Consider the following 15213-nt stretch of genomic DNA (forward strand, 5'->3'; position numbering starts at 1 on the left):
ACATTTAAAATTGCATTAAGCTTCATATGAATTTAACTATAAGCCACTGTATAAAAAGCCAAGATGCAATTCCGTTGCCACATCCAGAATGAATACAAAACCCAAAGGAAGAGTTAAGGAACCCCTTTAATAAAAACTCTGGTATATCAATAACATTCTGTCCAATGAAGATAGTGTGATTCTAGATGACCTACCACAGCAGGGCCTTACGGTGTTGAAAAATTTTACAGGAATGAAAAGATTACCCCAACATACATCAAAAAGAAAGTTGAAAGGAAACAGTTTGGAATTCCATTCACTTTATAACAAGGCAACTTTAATGTGCACCACTACAAAGTGCAGAATGCTAATGGTATGAATGGTAAACTTTGGAACACTCAAAGAAATGTGTACTGTAGGGTCAACGGCACGGAAAAGTGGAGTATATGGGGGGGGGGGGAATGGCAAAATGCACAGGAGTAACATAGAAGATACATTTAAACACTAGTCTCAATGTGTAATCCTGTTTCACATTTGCCAAGAGAAACATTTCCTATGGATAGTTTAAAAATTGAAGATGAAATCATTCAGTTTATTGGTTTAACTTTCAAACATCGCGAGATGTGGAAGTACGAAGTTACAGCAGATCTCCATCGTTTCCATGGCCAAATGCATTCAATCAATGACTGGATTTAGATCTTCCCGATGGGTGCACAAACTGTTTTAACATCAAGGTATTCTGATAGGGCGCAAGACAGTTTCGATTGATAAATTAGGACATTAGGAACAATTCCGATGCAAGCCGGCTCATTTTTCGAGAATGGATTAGAAAAGGATGGAGCAGTGAGTCTAGTTAACGCACAATTACCACCCAAGTTGGGCCATGTCCAGCTCTCAGGGGGGGGGGTGGATGCATGGCAGCCACAGTACTCCCTGACAAATAAAAAACATTAAAATAAAAAAAAAAAAAAAGGACAGTGCATCAGGGCCATCTTCTGTCCTGGCTCTCTTATAGCTCATCTTTAGGGCCGGCCTCATCCTCGTGCCCTTCCGAAAGGCCGTCCTCCTCGTCTTCCTCATCCTCCTCCTTGTCCTCGTCATCGCCGTCGTCGATGTCGTTGTCGGCCTCTTCTTCGGCCTCAGCGTCCTGCTCTTTGGTCTTCTCGTCCTCCTCCTTCCGTTTCAGCTCATCCTGGTCTTGTTTCATCTTCTTCTCTGGCTCCTGCCGAGGGGAATGCGGCGAGAGAGAACGGTTCATTATCGACTGTGCCGAGGGAAAAACGTGCCGATTGGTTTTAATTCATCCAGCCCGCTTCCTACCTTTGTGGCCCCCCATGTCTCAGTGGCAAAGTCTTCAGCCTCCTTGATGTCATCTGTGATCTGGAAGTTGTCGAAAATGGTGCCAGATTTGACCTGGGAGAGAAGAAGGAAAAAAAAAAAAAGGTATTTCAATGAGTTGAATTTTCATCCTCAATAACAGCCAGAAGGAATCATGTTGAAGGATTTTTTTCCCCCTACCTGCCACAGATCCAGGCCCAGGATTCCAATGTCGTCAAACTTATAAATAGCTGCATCGGCGCTGTACTCGGGATTGTCGATCTCGGGGTGCACCCACGCGCCTTTGTAGTCGGGGTTGTCCACCTGCTTGGGTTTCCATTCTCCCTGGATTCAAATGAAAGAAAAAATATAATTCGCAATCCCTCCAGAAAAATGTGGTGTTTTTCTGTGATTGTTGCGGCCAAAAGTCCTTGATTATGCGGCATGTTTTCTTAAAAAATGCGATGAAATATGCGGCATATTTATGCAATATTATGCGATGAAATTGCGGCTACTTGCAAAAACTGCGGGAACTTGCGAAAAATGCAGCTTTTCGATGACGTTCAAGTCGCATAATTACGTCACTTCATAACGTTCCCATGGCAACAGGGGGAAATGGCTGCTCTTGAAGTGAAGTAAACGCAACATTTTTCTACTTTCTGCTAAAATATGTGACTTTTTTGCAACGAAAATGCGGGGATTATGAAATCATGCAAGCCCCGCATATTTTGCGCGGAAATCTGCAATTTATGCGGTGAAAGTGCGGCATGATTGAAAAAAGGCGGCCCCCGCATGAATATGCGGACTTTGGCTGATTATGCTTTGAATTATGCGATCGCATAATCGCGTTTTTCTGGAGGGACTGAATTTGTATCCGACGTTGTCCACATTAGACCTCGGCGACGGTACACAGCCCTTTGTCGCCATGGAGATGACCCCAGGAGCTGACCTTGTATTCAGGGTTGGGGATCATGGCCGGCTCCCATTCTCCATCCATGTCCACATCCCAATCCTCCGGCTTCTTGGCATCGGGGTCAGGGATGTTTTCCGCTTTGTCCCAGTCCTGCGGTTCAAAGGATTGGTGCGAGGTTTAGGAGAATGAACGGGTTTTGACCCCTTTTGTCCCAGAGTTAATTCCCCCTCCACCCCGACCCATCAGCGGCTTTTGCAAAACATTGGCCCAAGCAAGCTAGTTATCATGCAAAGCACTGCGTCGGCAAATGGAACAAACAAATCGAACGCAAAAGGAATGTTGTGGTCGTTTAGGTTTAGCAGTCAAAATTTAAACTAAGTGCTCGGCAATCCTGTAAATTCAAATATCAATGTAAAGACCAAGTGCACCGAACAACAGTAACGACAGGAGATAACCGTCGCTATGGTGGATAACCAACCTCTGGCTTCACGTCTTCGGCGTCGTCGATGGTGGCGCGGTCGTCCCAGTCCTCGGGTTTCTTGGCCTCTGGGTCCTTGATCTTCTTGGCCGGCAGGAAGTCCCAGTCCTCCTCCAGAGTGCCGGACTCGACCTTCTCGTTGTCGATCCTCACCTCATAGGTCTGATCCGGGTTCAGGATCAGGGTGTACAGATGTGTCAGCTCGTCGTCCTGGACATCAGACAGAAGGGGAATGAGTACGCATTGTGATCAGTGCGGCTGTGATTACTTCTTTACTGGGAGCAAAGGGTTTACATTGCCAATACGATCTTGAAATGATAGAATTACCTTGCACTTGATCTCCTTCTTGATGAGGTGATTAACGCCCTTGTAGTTGAAGATGACATGGACCTTTTTGGTGCTGTAGCCGCAGATGTCAGGGCCTGCAGGAAAACAATAAACTTTACCAATGCAGGATGGGTTCATACCGCACAGAAAAATTAGCACTGTAACTGTATGCGTTCCTAAAAATAGGGTTAATTAATCTACTAGACTTTTAACCAGGGGCTTTCTCATCATATTCTACTTACCAAACATGATGTAATACTGAGAATCTCCATGCATTGCAGTCTGATCCAGTGTTGAGGGGAAGACCTTCACGTATCCACCACCACAGTCTATCTTTTGCTCATGCTTGACTGTGAACTGGATGATAAGAGTCTTGCCCTCATTGCTAAAGGGCTCAAACCGTGCAGAGGCTGCATAGAAGCGGGCATCCTGGCTTGTCTGTAGGCCTATGGACGAGAAAACAAATACCGTTTACTTTAGACAAATCGAACAGGTATTGTTAGTTCAGTTGTTCGGCAGATAGACGTAATTTAAGAGTTCAGTGAGAAAACGTATAGATATTCCTGTTCATTAATCTTTGCCACATAAGCTAGTATGCTATGATAGCACTATTCAAATTCAGATATTCATTAAACATAAGGAGGTAAATAATTGCAGTAGCTTTATGAGGAGTAACGTTATTCACCTTTATCCGTCGCAGCATCTCCATAAAAGTCTCCTGCGGTTAGTTTCCACTCTCCGTAGTCAGACTTGTGCTTGGAGTTTACCCAACGGCTTCTCCATTCATCTGTACAGTAGGAAGGAAGGAACAGAATAATGTTATTGTTAGCTGCTTAATTCGCTTCGACTCTTTTTGCTTCGAAACATCGTGTAAATTGAAGTAGTCAACGGGGCTCCTGCCATCCGGGGTTGGATGGCAGATCCAACCCTATTACAGACCCATCAATAAATGTTAGGCCACAAATGGACCCCATCCTTAAATGGCATTCTACAGACATGCATTTTAGCTTTTTTCGGCATATAAAAGATACAATGAATATGGACTGAACGAGAAACACGTATTTTAAGCTGTCCTTGGTATCAGTGTGTAACTAATGTAATCACAATTTGCCAAATACCATAGTTAGACGTAGTAAACTCCGCCTAGGTAGCATGCGATGGATTAAGCATGTGTGGTGCATAAAAAAATGATCTCTACCCTACTTACCACCATCAAGGAATTGTTCTCGGAAGTACTCCGTTGCATGGACGACGTACAGTGTAAGAATTATTGCAAATAGCCCTAAGGTCTGCATTTTTACGAAGCTATTACTCTCCACCGTGGACCACGTCGTATCTGAATGGGTATTTTGTGTAGAAGGAGGAGGAATTTTGGAGTTGCAAGAGTGAACAGATGTCTCACTCTCATTGGTCGACCAGTCAGTACACCTCAACCAATGGCAGTAGACCACGAAACAAATTTCTTCAACGACCGACCCCAGATCAGCGGAAGTGTTCACTCCTTAGTGTTTTTGTTTCTTTAAAAGTTCCATGGTTTACTCGCGTCAGAACTCTACATTATCTCAATATGTTTATCGTGCATTATTATTGTATAAGTGCACTATTTTTTATTTTCTCCATTTCGTTATGTTTTAAGTTTACATTTAAACGAAACTACAATAATTATCCGACAGAGGGCGCCAAATTTCAGATACTGTAGTCCTGGAAACACATATACATGCCTGCCTGGCCCTTTATCAACCCTGGTGAGGTAGTCGCCTGTAGCGTCATCCATGGTGAGTATATGTGTGCCACTGTTCCTGCTTGTTTGCATCTGGAAAAATGTTCTTAATCAAAAACAAATACTAAGCATATACTTCACTAAGTACCACGTTGCAACCTCGTTCGGTATGTTGTTATGTGTGTAATATATGCTGCGGACGCATGTCAACAACACTAGTTGCATTCATAAATGCTATCGTCTGGTTGCGTCTGTATCTATTTATGAATGTGATGTGTTTTTGAAAGTCCGTGGAAAGTCGGACACGGTGCACACTTGTTCAAACTTCATTGCTTCCTCAAGTGAATGAGAGAGAAGAAAAAGAGTAATGACAAGACGCATGCGCTCGCCATCCAATAAGTGCCCACCCCACCCCCTGACCCCCAATTATGTCAAGAAAAGCGGTCTTTATCAAACCCAATTAATTCCGCCCGTTTCCCTTATTATTTCCACCGTGGACCACATCCCGCTAGCCTGCTCACTGAAACGCACGCTTAGCCAAACAATATAACGTGTAATAATAACATGAAATTAATTACTTTCCCGAATGTTTTTCCTTTAAATTCTCATTTAAATGCTGACAGGTGTATGCAATTGCATACTTGTTAGTAGGCCTACGTTTTGCTTACTTCAATGAGTGTAATGGACGATTAGAACGGATTAAAAAACATAAATAAAGGAAGTGAATAATTCTAACTTTATTAGCATAGTTCTTACTGCTTGACTTGCACCATTTATGGTACAAATATATGAGATAATTGCCATGTGCGAAATACTAGGCATAGGAAGCCTAGTCTTGGATTGATCAATGTGAGGTTAAATATAGGCTGTAAGTGGAGCAGTTATGGAAGTAAATTTGTGTCAGCCATGCTGTTGTGGGATTTTAGAAGAAACAGAATGTTCAAGACACAAATGGTAGTCACGTTGACCTTGCAGGCTTAAATATATGGGTATTGCAAGTAAACCCACTCTATCCCGTACTTATGGTCACCTGTCTTTAATCTGCAATAATTCTAAAAGGTTTTTTTGAAAATGCTATGTAGACATTTTTACTTCTGCCCATTATAGGCTTCTATAAAGTACATGGCCTATTGTACTTTATTTTGATTTTTTTTTTTACTTTTCTCAGGTTCCCAGGTAAAAAAGCTGTCAGACATCAGATGGATCACAGAAAAGGCTAAAAATAGTCAGTTAATATGAATATACCTAGAATGTTTTTAATGTATTATTATATAAGCCTAACTTCATCCTCCCCTTCATACAATGACTTCTGCCTCCCCTGCGTGTCGCCCTATGTACGTCATCTTTGAGGAGGGCCACACTAAGCCTTGTGTAGCATCATGGCTAGTGGCCCCTGCAGCTTTGCAGCTGGGCCCCCCTGACACCCCTGGGGAGGGCTGATGGAGTGGAGCCTCATCTGAGTAACGGGCTGGCACTGCCCCGCCAACCCAGGGGAACACAACAGGCCCTCCCCCACCCCACACTAAAAAAAAAACACCAAAAGTTTCTGCGAAAAATAAGACAATGTGGTTGTCGCGATGGACGGTTATCGGCCACGGTTTTGCAGATCAGTTGGTTTGGTGAATATTGTTGTATGATCAGGAGTAGGAGTAACAGGTTTTGAACTAAGAATGGCTTAACAGTGGGCCATGCAAATGTTGACCCCGTGCTTTAAAGCTGAAGTATGCTACTTTTGTGAGGAGTCGATTAAAAAGGGGTTGGATCAAATTTGCTCTTTGCGGTTATGAGTATAGGCAAAGGAAGTAATACGTTTTTAGTTTGAAGATTCAAGATTCAGTCTGTTCTGTTACAAACCAATCTTTATTGCTTTTGTTTTGCACACAGATTTTAAAGTCAAGGTCTAAAGAAACGTGGTGTGATAGAAAACTGCAAAATAAGCAGTTTAATTTAATAACATCTTAAACACTTTCACAGTTCCATGTATTTTTGTATATAAATGTTCATAGGTTATTTTTTCTTTGGCTTTTGTGGTCCACTGTTACAAACAGGGATTGTTATAACAAATAAAATGTACACAAAAAGTAAAAAAAAAAATATTTACATCAAACACAAACTTCTTGCTTTTTCTAAATGCCTTTATGCATGGCAAATGTTAGGGATCAATTGTAAAGCAGCATTGTACCGTACATGTTTTAACATGCACAATAAGAATTTAATTTCTCTTTTCTTTAGTTTAATAGTACACAGATTGTACTTTTGTAAAATATTTTCCTAGCAACTTATTTTAATTTTTATTTAGAGTGTTCAGAATGCTTTATTTTTCATATTAAAGGGAACATAAAAAAAGGCTTACAATCAGCCTTAGGACTATCAAGAGATGAACGATACATGGACGATGCTTCCACATTGATTAAGTGAATGACCCATCAGGGTTGCATCTGCACAGACACTCACCCCCACACACACCCTGGCCAATTACCTTTGTCTGTGTGCAACGTCAGTGCAAATTAATCCAACTTTAAACATTGTGATCCTATAACAAAGGCAACCAGTGCTTCTTCCTAGAGGTAGGCAAGGTTGCCAGCACTTGTATATACTCCCAGACTAAATCCATGTTTCTCTGGTTACCATAAGTAAAGAATGCAGTAAGGAGCAACATTTACCGATAAAAATGTAATTAATGGACTTTAATGGAATGCTTATTAAGAGTATGCAAGAGAAAACTGAAACCCTGATAGGAGTGACGGGGAGGGCATGGTTTGCCAGGACAGGAGAGGGGGCCTTCGGAGGCCATTTTGTTGGACACTGAGAAACTGGGGTTAATCGCTTTAAAACCAGTGATTAGGTGTTAAGAGGTATGCTTGTCTGCTTAAATTAGCCTCCGAGACAGATTGTGCTGGGTGACTTTGTCAGCCCGCCCCTACCACAAAGGGGGAGGGGGCAATATTCACAAAAAAGAATTAGAATAAGCTCCAACTACAAAAGTGTCATATTCTATAAATGAATGTTAAGTCATCGTTATAAACCTCCAAATCTCACTTATTAGTATACTCTTTGAGACATGTGATTTGAAGCTGATTTCGTAAAGTAGCTTGTAATTTATTTTGACCAAAATATGGCCAATCGATTGTGTAGATACCCCTTCTAAACCAAAACAACTACAAAAGTCTGGTATCGAGGATCGTAAGCACAGAGATTGTCAACCGGCCAAGGGGCAAGGGAGCTTGGGTCATTCATTACAATCCAATAAAAAGTAAAATTACATTAATGAAGGTTTGATATCATAACTCTCAATATATATAGTACATCTCCACGTAATATATGCCTAGCCACTGTACTAGCAATTAATCAAACACAATTTGCATATTCCTTCACCATACTCCTCTACTATAGGACGTATCATCCTCATCATATTAAACCATTAACCAATAATTATCCTACAAGGTTACAATCCATGAGAAAAAAACGAAATAGTCATGTCGGAATGTGATAATCTTTCTGACGCAAGTCCAAAACTGTTTCAAACTTTCTGAACAAGGTTACAGAATTCAAAATATTTAAAATCCATCCTATAATTTTGAAAAAGTAAACCACAAAAAGTTCATTTTGAGAGTTGCCCATTATCCTCAAAAAAACGTCCAAAACATTCAAGGTGATGCCATTCTCCTCTTCAAAGGAACATCCCCAAATACCCGCCAACATTTTGTTGTAAACATTTACCGGAGCAGCTTTAAGATCCATTCTGTACGCTTCAGCATTCCCAGCGGATCACATGTGCTGCCATGTCTTATCCATGGACTGAATATGCTCTTTGGCCTTCATCCTTAACACTGCGATGCTGGAGCTCCTCTCGTCCTCCATAGGGTACTTGTCATTGAAGCTGGGCGGGCATTGATAGGGAGGTGGGGGCATCGACTGCATACCCTGGACCATCCCCGGTGGGGTGTTTAGGAAGCCGTGGCTGGAGTAGGAATGCTGCAGGCCTTGAGGCGGGCCCATGAACCCGGGCATGGAGTGTAGAGGTGCGGAACTGGACATGGGCGAGGCCAGCCAGGGATCCAGGGGCATGCTGTTGGCCATCTGGCCCACGCTGGAGGGCATAGGGGCCCGGTTGAAGGAGAGCATGGGGGAATCGTGGAGTTTCATGCTGCTGGTGTCCATCTTTTCTTGGCGCCTCCACTTGGCTCTGCGGTTTTGGAACCAAACCTGGACAGAAGACGGAGCAGGTTAGCAAACATGAGTTGACAAACCTGACATGTTCTGCCTGCTATGCCATCAAGAGTAGGGATCGACCGATATCGATTTTCTTTCTTTAGCCTTATCCCATGACCGATACGCCGATACCGCTTTTCTTGAGCTGATATTTGGAGCCGATACTGCTTTTGCTCCCTCAATTTACATCGTAAAAATGACACAATGATGTCTACTTCCTCAAAGTCTCAATTTAAAAAAGGAAAATTGATTGAACCCTTGTAAATCATGCTGGGAAAAATAAAATAAAAAATAAGAAATATATATCGACCGATGCCGATACACGTAAAAAACGCAAAATATTGGCAGGGATATCGGTCGGTCACTTTTCAAGAGCCTCCTTACCTGAACGCGGACTTCTGGCAGGTTGACCTTCATGGCCAGCTCCTCCCGGCTGTAGACGTCCGGATAGTGGGACTTCTCGAAGGCCCTCTCCAGCTCGTGGAGCTGGTAGGTGGTGAAGGTGGTGCGGTTTCGCCGGTGCTTCTTCTTAGGGTGGTCGTCGTCTCTGCAAGGCTCCGGGGAACCCCCGTCGTCACCAAGGTCCTTCGGAAGGTCACCCATCCCCTCCTCACACTTGTCCCCCGAGAAAAGGCCAGACTCTGCGAATCGCAGAGAAACCCAACGAAATCCATTGTTACGTTATGTTGTTAAGATCTGTACTTCATGCAGAATGCTAGGTGAGTATGTTGAAGTGCATCATCACCCAAAGAGGAGGTTTTCTTTGCTTTATTTCTGAAGCAAGCCTATTCATTAGAATAATGCTAAATTCACTCACATCTTTTGATTGTGACACACTTATGACGGTGGGCTACATCTTTCAAAAGCCACCTTGCCGAGTCACTCAGTCGTAGCCCCAAGGTTGGCAGCATATATATTTGGGGAGCTCTATTCCTTGGGCACAACATATTCCTTTGTATCGTATCTGCTATTCCAGTCTACGATAAATAAGTCACTGGTAGAGTAAATCAATGAAAGTGGATGGAGGACGTGGAACAATGGCTGATGGTAACATGACAAGCACCGGGGTTCCCCTTGTCTCTATTCAAGAGGAGAGCCACCCCAGCCAGGCCTGCAATGGTCTACTGGCCAAGGGAAAGTAAACAATGCTTCTTTCATCTCATCTAGCCATCACGTCGGTCACGCTTGCGTCAGTTGCGTCCAAGGATGCGGATATGTTTCCATGGCGTTGCACTCAAACTGTTTCTCTTTATGTCTATCCTCTGTATGTCTATTTGCATATAACCCATCAGAGAGGTTCTGGGTTTGAATCCCAATTTCCAGACTAGGCTTCCCTAAGCAAGATGGCCCTACCTCATAAATGACACAAAGTGATTTTTAAGACATAAATGTTTTGTTAATTCAACTGAAGGGTTAAGGCTAGGGATCTGTCAAGCTTATGCTTGGGAAGTGAACAAAGGTTAAGGGTCTGCAAAAGCATTAGCCTATCCCAATTGCATCTTTCACTGAAATCGTCCTTTAAGTTGAGAGTAATCCGACCAAGACATATGCTGCTAGTTAAACCTGTAAAACCAAGGCTACAAAATAAGGGTACAAATCTAGATGTTAAATTCCAATGCGTTGAACTAAGAGTGGGGGTTTCATGTTTTATTTAGGATCACAATCATATCCCGTCAATATAAATAAATGTATGTGTGATGTATGTATAACCTAGAAACTCAACCTCTTCAACATCCTGTGTAAAATACACAAATGACCCAATGATTTACTTTTAGTGTAGTAGAACTTTACACAGTTTGAACCTCTGTGACATCCATTTCTAATGACTCGTAGATTGAATTACATTTTTTGGTCATGAAAGTGAAAGTTTTAATCAGCCACAAAAAATAGTTCTGCCACCATACATAATTCAGTAGTATTGATGGATAGTTAGCATGGTAAATGCTAACCATCTTAGCATTAACCATCTTAACCATCTTATTTTAGCTTGACTGTAAGCCCAATAAAGCTTGAAGCATGATATGCTGCCAATAATTTAAACATGGAAGCCCTGCTATTTTTGTTGTTGTATGGATGCCCTCATATTAAAGTAAGTAACCAAATATAATAAATAATAATTCATTATAAATACTTATGCATTGGCTTCAGCATGTTATTCTTTCAAAAGTTGCTGTTGAAACTTGTTTGTATCCTAAGTTAACATGTTAATACATTTTTCTGTAAGTGAGAAACTAAACAAGCCTTGTCTGCGAGGTCTGTGCGGATGTTGGCTGATTTAAGCAGCTTCACCTGGCCAGAGTCGGATTGGATTCTGGGTGTGTGTGAGGCAGCACACCTGTGGCCCATTGAGTAATCATTGTGCACAGGTTAGACCAGGGGGGCCCAAGTTTTTCCCAGTGGAGGGCCAAAATGTAATCGTGGGGAGGCTCGTGGGCCAAAATTTAAAATTTTCAGTAAATTTAGTCAAATATGTGGGAGGCGGCTGAACAGGATAGGAGCTCAACAGTGCCACCCTACCATCAATGTATCATAATGTTATTCTAGGGTCAGGAATGGAAGTGCACCAATAAATAATATTCAATGGGAGCGAGCGCAGATTCCGAGCGCTGATGGCGGAAAACGATAATATATACAGTGGGTAAGGCGCGGGCCAAATAAAATTGGTCGCGGGCCAAGTTTGGCCCGCGGGCCCCAAATTGGGCAGCCCTGGGTTAGACCAACAGTCTCGCCACACTCAGGGAGAGATCTCCTGCCTGTTAAAATGAAGCGCCAGCGCCATGTTGCATTATATGCAAACCACACAATAAATCGGCTTTCAACCCCACCATCCTGCATGGTGGTGGTCTGGGGAGGCCTCACATTGGGCGCCAGTGTAACAAAGCCAGTACCACACGGCACCTAGGTGGCTGCCACACTCCACCCAGGTGACTTTCACTGGGCTCCTCCGAGAAAAGGGTGCAGGGTGGTGACGTTGGAATACCGATATATGTTAGTAGAAGTTTGTAGACAATGATACATGACCTGGTTGACATGCAGGGGATCTCTCCCTGCATGTGTGTGGTGATTGCTGGTCTATCCCGTGCACATTGATTAATCAATCATTGATTAATCAATGTGTAACAGGTGTGCAGCCTCCCACAGTCTAAATTCAGGTCAGCCAATGCTGCTTAAACGAGCCATCGTCTGCACACACTCCACATTGTCATACTTTAATTCCTTCTTAAACAATATAATAAAGGCTTAAAGTATGTCTGTTTTGTTTTCAAAATGGTAGACTTGTCAACTGGGTTCCAAAAATGTCCCCAAAAATGGTTATTGCTGTCATTGGTGATTTATATCAAAGGGCAAGATAAGTACTATATCTATCAGAACACTTAATAACCAGTCCCTCCAGAAAAATGCGGCATTTTTTTGTGATTGTTGCGGCCAAAAATCCTTGATTATGCGGCACGTTTTCTTAAAAAATGCGATGAAATATGTGGCATATTTATGCAATTTTATGCAATGAAATTGTGGGAACTTGCAAAAATTGCGGGAACTTGCAAAAATTGCGGGAACTTGCGAAAAATGCAGCTTTTCGATGACGTTCGCGTCGCGTAATTTACGTCACTTCACAATGTTCCCATGGCAACGGGGAAATGGCTGCTGTTGTGTGAAGTAAATGCAACATTTTCCAACTTTCTGATAAGACATATGTGACTGTTTTGCAATGAAAATGCGGGGATTATGAAATCATGCAAGCCCCGCATAATTTGTGTGGAAATCTGCAATTTATGCGTTGAAAGTGCGGCATATTTGAAAAAATGCGGCCCCCGCATGAGTATGCTAACTTTGGCTGATTATGCGTTGAATTATGTGATCGCATAATCACGTTTTTCTGGACGGACTGAATAACTTTAAAATAGAGAGAACGTGCCATGGTCGTGTGCCTTTCCCACTCACCATCGAAGGTGGAATGCTCCGTGCTGTCGCCGAGGTCTGAGAGGTGTCTGTAAGGGTCGGAGGACGCCTGCTTCTCAGGGTCGCCCTGGGGGCCCCCGTTCACCTTGTGGTCGTGGACTTCCCCCGCGTGCTGGAGCAACGGGTCCTGGTCTTTGCTGAATCCCAGTATCACGTCGATGCTGTGGACCCGGCCCCCGCCACTCAAACCCACGCCCTTTGACATGTCGTAGTTGTCCAGGCAACCATCGTCCACCATTCCGAGGGTATCCATTGACAAATGCATCCGAGAGAGTGTTCCCCTTCGTGTTGAGAACAGGGAAATAAAGAATGTCGGGATGAGCGATGAAATGCAATTCCGGAGGAAAGAAGGTGCGACTTTCCCGGTGTTGAGTGCTTTCTCCTCGGCGGTCCGGGGATAATGAGTGAGGCCTCGGGGAACGGCCCTCTTCCAGTCTCGCTTCGGAAAAGTCGAAGCAAAAATGTCTCAGGCTTTATGCTGTTAGCTGCAACAGCGGAAATGGGGAAAAGTCAGAAATCATCTTGGTGAAATTATAATGGAAAATGTAATGCTATGAGCATTATAGCCACTAAAATGATGGCTTGTTTGATCTCAAAGACCACTTAAATATTGTACATTGAATTGCATAATTTTGTTGTTCAATATGACTTTTGAATATTACTGCTATATTACTGTTGAATATTGCTGTTGCTAGCCTATCTTTACGCTCTTAACATATATATTGGTGTTGTTTTTTGTATTTAGTTTAAAGATTAATCAAATCTAGGGTTGTAATAGAAAATGCATTGTTAATAACAACTTAAACTTATAATTACGTACAAAACCAACCAACAATGAGAGCTTCTTCAGAAACCGATTAATATAAATACTTTTAACATTTGCCTGCTGCAAATCTGAAATCAAATCGATATACATGAAAAAGCCAGCAAGCAGAGTGTTCAGAGTCCCGATGTATCTGAAACGCAGGCGAAGTCGATAACTTACCCTCTATCACGATGGTGTTGCAGAGCCTAGGCTGTGTGCATGTTGACTCACCAGTCCATAAGTAGGCAAATGACAGCCAAAGACACTCGGGATGGCTACTGTAAGGCGCCCGCTACTCCCCCATTAAGTCTTTGAGAATCCCTTGGGCCCAAGTGAGCAAAGGAATCAGTGCTGGACCCCCTGTCTTACAACCTGATGGAATGTCTTTCTGAGTGGACAAAACTCTCCTTCAACCGCACGGGACACCAGAAGCTCGCAAGGCAGTGGATGTAGAACCAAAAGGGTTTAAGAGGTTTATTAATTGGACTCCTTCCCCTTTAAGAATGATTGACGGTTGTTTTCTGGTCAAGTAATTGCTCCAAATGTGCCCTGCATTCAGACCACAGAGGGAGGCCATCGCTAATGAAGCCTTAACAAAACTTTCTTTCAAAAACTCTATTGTCCGAAAGATAATGGCTCGTACTGAGAGTTTTCGCTAATCCCTTCATTATAGACAATGTAAGAGGGGGGGTAAAGACACAGAGATGGACTCTAACTAGAATGGCTACACAAAGTAAAGACTTGTATTCATAGAAACAGTTGGGTTCAGACACAAACTGCCTTCCGTGCACCTCCATGGTTTGAAGTGCGGTACAACATCAGGGCAAAAAAGCAAAAGAACTGAATTGCTCATTGTCTCCTCAAAGCTTTTTATTTACAGACATACAAAGTACTTTGAAGATTGCTACATTTTGATATATTCATTTGCCTTGCTGGTTGGTCGGACCCAGGTCCAAATGGCAAAGAGTTAAGCACAGAATGAGTCGGATAGAATACAAGAAGAATAGTTTATTTAAATTAGTTAAATCTTTAAATACAATTTTGTTTTCGTTGTCTCGAGATGAGATGAAAATGCACCGTTCGGGATCATTGTGTACGTAGAGAGAGTATTATAGAGTTGAACCTCCGTTCATATTCTAAAGATAATATGCTCTAACTCTTGGAGAGGAGAGGGGCTTTGGAGTTGCAGATATAGAACCATGTGCTCGTCTCCTGTAGCTGAAGCTGCCCCCGCTCAAAGCCGTGGACGCCAGGAGCCTAGAGATCAAGCCTGTCCTTAATGAGCCTAACGACTTCACTTCCTGTGACATCAACTTGTGTATCTGGAGTGTACTCTACTCTGTAGCAATACAAACGGTGATATTGAATGCATTTTAACACAACAAATCATTACTATAGGAATATGAATACATAAAAAACAAAACGATCGGTTGTTTTAGAAGTAGTTAATGGCTGTTTAAGGATAAATGGCACAGCCAAGGCACATGCTTGAACACCGTCAA

General features: G+C 42.7%; 2 protein-coding genes across 2 annotated transcripts; both read right to left on the minus strand.

The window, feature by feature from the left end:
* Positions 1 to 108: 108 nt before the first annotated feature.
* calr3b (calreticulin 3b) lies at positions 109 to 4372 on the minus strand. Its single transcript, XM_079751647.1, has 9 exons — positions 4222 to 4372; positions 3700 to 3801; positions 3257 to 3460; positions 3015 to 3109; positions 2688 to 2897; positions 2246 to 2359; positions 1498 to 1641; positions 1300 to 1392; positions 109 to 1201 (listed from the first exon to the last, which is right to left on the minus strand). Exons 1-9 carry the CDS (start codon positions 4307 to 4309, stop codon positions 989 to 991), a joined length of 1263 nt encoding a protein of 420 aa, XP_079607773.1. The 5' UTR covers positions 4310 to 4372; the 3' UTR covers positions 109 to 988.
* A 4130-nt stretch (positions 4373 to 8502) lies between these two features.
* Positions 8503 to 13171, minus strand: rx2 (retinal homeobox gene 2; the record flags this gene model as incomplete). Its single annotated transcript, XM_079750357.1, has 3 exons — positions 8503 to 8940; positions 9331 to 9587; positions 12889 to 13171. 3 exons carry the CDS (start codon positions 13169 to 13171, stop codon positions 8503 to 8505), a joined length of 978 nt encoding a protein of 325 aa, XP_079606483.1.
* Between the last annotated feature and the right edge of the window lie 2042 nt (positions 13172 to 15213).

The sequence above is a fragment of the Pollachius pollachius genome (assembly GCF_949987615.1).
Source record: "Pollachius pollachius genome assembly, chromosome: 14".
Taxonomy (NCBI): Eukaryota; Metazoa; Chordata; class Actinopteri; order Gadiformes; family Gadidae; genus Pollachius; species Pollachius pollachius.

Excerpts from the sequence above, each read along its gene's own strand:
- calr3b (XM_079751647.1), bottom strand. The coding sequence starts at position 4,309 with ATGCAGACCTTAGGGCTATTTGCAATAATTCTTACACTGTACGTCGTC. Across the intron at positions 2,360-2,687 it reads CCGAAGACGTGAAGCCAGAG|GACTGGGACAAAGCGGAAAA; the intron begins GTTGGTTATCCA and ends TTTGAACCGCAG. Across the intron at positions 1,202-1,299 it reads AGACATGGGGGGCCACAAAG|GAGCCAGAGAAGAAGATGAA; the intron begins GTAGGAAGCGGG and ends TCCCCTCGGCAG.